The 4,952-nt window shown below is 23.4% G+C and overlaps 1 protein-coding gene across 1 annotated transcript; it reads right to left on the bottom strand.

Annotated features, from left to right (window-relative positions):
- Nucleotides 1-271: 271 nt before the first annotated feature.
- LOAG_12611 (hypothetical protein) lies at nucleotides 272-1,310 on the bottom strand (the record flags this gene model as incomplete). The annotated part of the gene is made up of 3 exons (XM_003148124.2): nucleotides 272-459; nucleotides 732-937; nucleotides 1,225-1,310. 3 exons carry the CDS (start codon nucleotides 1,308-1,310, stop codon nucleotides 272-274), a joined length of 480 nt encoding a protein of 159 aa, XP_003148172.2.
- Between the last annotated feature and the right edge of the window lie 3,642 nt (nucleotides 1,311-4,952).

Here is a 4,952-nt window from a genome sequence, read left to right as displayed (position 1 = left end):
ATGTTTGTGAATAGGCGCTTATCTAACATTGAATATGAATTGATAAAATAAGCACTGAACGAGACAATTACCAAAATTCGAAATATGCTAATTTTTGTTTGCTCTGAATGTCAACTGCTTGTACATTAAGCTAATAAGGTTTAATGATAGCATTACCAACTTATTTGCATACTAAATTCACTAATTTATGAGCAGTTCAATTTATGCTTTTCCGCTGCGCATAACAATTGCGCTTTGTTATTTATTGGAGAGACAGTTCTCAGAGTAAGTGTCAAAGGTTAAAATAATACATTCCAATGAATGCCACCTGCAAGGACATGCATGTTGTCATTGCCCACCAAAGTGACCATTTTCGCACAAATCCAATTTGATAAATTTGCTTTGTATTAGACCATAATTTTCTCAGTCGGAATTTCACATATTCTGGATATGTCGTTGGTTCATCAAATTGTTTCGTATCTGAAAATTATTTTTATTCCTTAATTTAATTACGTGAATATTTTTGGATGAAATTTAATCCAAACATTTTATTAAATGTCTTTTAAGCATTTAAAAATAGGGTGCTAATTGCAGATATTTTATTATTGCTAACAGTATGTCGAATATTTTTAACAGGAAATATATTGAAAGTAATTAATGATCATATTATAATAAATTAAGTTAAATAAGTTATTACTTTACATGGATTAAAATTATTACTTAAGTAATTAAATAATAAAAAAAAATCGAACCATTGGTAATTTTCACTCGTTCATGCAATATTTTCCATTGTACTCGTGGAAGATAAATTCCAATAATGAATACAATAATTGGTGAAATTAAGGCAACCTGATTTATTGTTAAATAAGTTCCAATATTAATGGATATAATTGCTTGGCTTAATAAATAGCTAAATGTTCGTCCAGCCATTGATGCTGCTCGTGTCCAAGATGTTAGCCTTTGAAAAAAATAAAAAAATTTGTAATTGCCAAAAATAATTGTTATAATTATATTAACTGTTATTATTATAAGTTTGAATGAAACAAAAATCGTTTTTTTCAATCGAACTAATTATTCATTTTATTTTGCTTTTTTTTTAAGAATATGAAATTAAAAAATTTATTTTAATTCTGAACCGAAAAAATTTATTAAATTTTAAATTGAAGAACTAGAAATAAAATTATTTAATTAATTAAATCAAGACGTTGGCGTTTGTATATTTAAAAATTTTAATAAATTATGCACCGTTTATAGTCATCTTTTGTAACTTTTGCATAAATGTAAGAATAAAATGCAATTTCAGTTGCGGATGCAATACCATATGCTGCCATTCCAATTTGTTGCCAAAAAATTCCCGTACCAAATACTAATAAAATCCTATATCGAAAATTTGAAATGATAATTTTTATTTTTAAAATAATATAAAAAAGTATTATGTATGGAAAAATATTTTATGTATATTTGTATTTTTATTCTTTTTCCGCATTAATTATTTCATCGTGAATAATCTGTATTGGAAATATTTCGATATAAAAGTTACACTTAGAATTTTCTAGAAAAAACAAAAAATGTAAGGATAATTCACCTGAAAATCATACAACCAACACTTTCCAAAATAAGAATTGGTTTATAAAGTAGCAAATCAGTTAATAAGAAAATTGGAATAAGAGTAATCAAATAACTATATGTCCAATATGGATATATCTGAAATGAATTTTACGTTCATTTGTCTGAAATGGTTGATTATGTTCAAATGCATATTAATTAATAAAGTAATCAATTTTCTTTCTTTCAACTATTTCACTATCCAAACTAATAATAATGGTTTTAATTATTCAAACATTTTTAGTAGTTGGTAAATTTAAGGTTAATCTTTTAAGGTTATTTAATTAATTTGTTTTAATTCTTTTACACTTACAAATAGTACAAAATTCACAGATGAACTTAAATAAATTAAATCATTCAAAAGGTAACATTAAATAATTTCCAGTGACCTTTGTTCAATAATATTGAATAACTCCCAGTGACCTTTGTTCAATGATTTCTAATTAAATTTCGTTCATTTCTAATTAAATTATTCCTGGTAATTATTGTTGCGTAATTTGTTTTTTCGTAAAAAAATCAATAATAACGTACTTCACCATTGAGTTGTTTTTTGGTAAGGTTTAGAAAATTGGTTTGATATTTGAATAAAAATGGTCCACCAGGTTTGAAATCTTTGAGAAAACCATAAAGTACCAGTGATATGCAAAATAAAATCCATGACATGTTTGTTTTATTGCTCATAATTGAAAAATTAATGGTAATATTATTCGTGAATTAATTATGTTTTCAAAAGAATTCGAAGCTAAACGATTCCAAATATCGAAGAAATCTGAAAAAAAAAAATGAAAATTATTGTCAAAATAGAGCAAACGTGATAGATGACATCAAATTTAATTCAATGTTCAAAAATATTGAACATTTCACGTACATTAAACATAATTAAATTATCATATATTTGAATAAATCTTGCGAAGGATAAAGGAATTTTAATCATATTTCATTTTTTTTTTTTGATTTAATTGTAAAACTAATAAAATGATCAACATTCATACCGTTTTCAATATCCTTTAGTAAATAATCTCTTTCACGCTTAGTTCGATGTAATAAAGTTTAGCTAAAAGCTAAAAATTAGCTATAAATTTGAAAATAAAAGGAAAATGGAAAAAGTTTTATTAATTATAATTTTTTCCAGTAATTTCTTTTGAATTAGCCTATAAAACTTCCTTAATAATTGAGTAAAATCTTGCTCCATGTTAAAAATTGACTGAAAAATGTAAAATTTTTATCAAAAATCAATTGATTATTATGTTATTGATAAACATTTTATTAAAAAACTTCAAAAAAAAAAAAAAGAAAAAGAAAATCTTAGAAATTTCAATTTTTAATAAATTTATGTATTAGTGAATGCATATGTGAGTATAAACTTGGTAAAAAAAAAATATATGTCTAATAGAAAATACATAAGTTCAAATTTAAAAAAAAATGCATATTTAAGTTTCGAAATTAATCAATGCTAGTTAAAACTACTTCATATATGAAATTCATTTTCACCAAAACAAACCATTTAACATCTATGATGAACATAATGATAACTAATTATCAGTAAAATAAGACATGAAATGAATATTTGAAATTGTTAATGATGAAACAATCAATAATAATCATTGGTAACCATCCATATCTGATCGTCGATATGAATGTTTAATTATTCGGTTATTTGCATGCGTTTATACTATTTCTTTTCATACAAATTCATCTTTTTTTTTTTTTGTAATAAAATGATAATCAAATAAAAGTGAAGGAAGTATAAAAGTTAAAGGTCAACGATTAGTTTAGTTATAAAATAAGCGCATATGCATTTGATGAATATAAAGGGTTTCATTTAAAATTTTTCGTTCCTTATCAATAGTGATAGATTAGCATATTTAAATAAATGTAGCGTAACATTTCATCTATAGAAATTTCGGGAAATTTATTAATTTTACTTTAATTGAGAGAATTTATTAATTTTACTTTAACTGATTAATTTTACTTTAATTAATTTTATTTCATCTGTAGAAACTTCGGGAAATTTATTAATTTCACTTGTATTGAGAGAATTTATTAATTTTACTTTAACTGATTAATTTTACTTTAATTAATTTTACTTCATCTATAGAAATCTCGGGAAATTTATTAATTTTACTTTAACTGAGAGGCATAGTACTTTATGAACAAAAGTATTAAATGTGCTTAGCACATCATTTTATACATGAAATGATACGCTAAACGTGAGTGCTCAAGTGATATGCTAAATTAGAGAAACTTAATAGTAATTAAATTTTTCTATACAATAGTAATTAAACTTTAAATCCTATACAATAGTAATTAAACTTTAAGTCCTATGCAATAGTAATTAAACTTTAAATCCTTTACAATAGTAATTAAACTTTAAATCCTATACACTTAATTGCACGACAAATTGGTATTTGATCGACAAAAACAGATTTCAACAAGGAATACAAACCAACAATTAATAACATGAAAAGAAAACAGTTTTAATAAAGAGTAAAATAGAGATGAAATTAATTAAAACAAAAAATGAAACACAACATTCAACAAATATCATTTGTTCATATATAAAAATCAGGCTAAAATGCTAAAATTTAAGTACAAAAATGGATTATGAAATTTAAAATAGAGCAAAAAAAAAGAAAAAACTTATTTTTTTTGAACTTTTGATCATATCATTACTAATGCTAGCATAATTTAGTGTAATTAAATCTTACAAAGATCCACGGATTCTTTCACTCACTTATCCATACTTGGAATTTAATTACTTTTACGTCATTAACAAATATTAATAAATTTTGAGGAATAAATATTTAAAAACTGACTGTTACATGCTTAATTATAGTACAGAAAATTTCAAAGATTAAGATAAAATTAAATTTTCAATAAAAAGAAAACAGTTTCAGCGGAAAAAAAAAAAAAAATAGCAAACAAAATTGATGTTACTTGTCTAAAAAATTGGCTCTAGTAAAATTGGTAAATAAAAATAAAGGAAGGGGTAAATTTAAAATGGTGTAAAAAAAATTATTTTCCATGTTCTGTTCATAACATCATTAATCATAGCATACATTACTACAAACAGGTTTTTACTTCCAAAGATCCACAAATTCTTCCGGTCCTTTATCACACATATTTGGAATTCAATTGCTTTTACATTTATTATTATTTCAAAAAATTGAAAGTGTTTTGTCCTTCCATTTTTTTTCTTGTCCTCTTATTTCTAAATTTTTCTCGATTTTTCTTTTTTCATTATTTCCTTCTTGTTTTCTTTTTATTTTTCCTGTTTCATCTTTTTTCATTTTTATTCTTTGTTTTTTATCCCTTTGATTTTTTGCCTTTTTTCCACTTTTCATTTTCTTAATTTTTTCTTTTTTTTT

Source organism: Loa loa (genome assembly GCF_000183805.2).
Source record: "Loa loa unplaced genomic scaffold supercont3.356, whole genome shotgun sequence".
Lineage (NCBI taxonomy): Eukaryota > Metazoa > Nematoda > Chromadorea > Rhabditida > Onchocercidae > Loa > Loa loa.
This window is presented reverse-complemented; position numbering and strand designations above follow the sequence as displayed.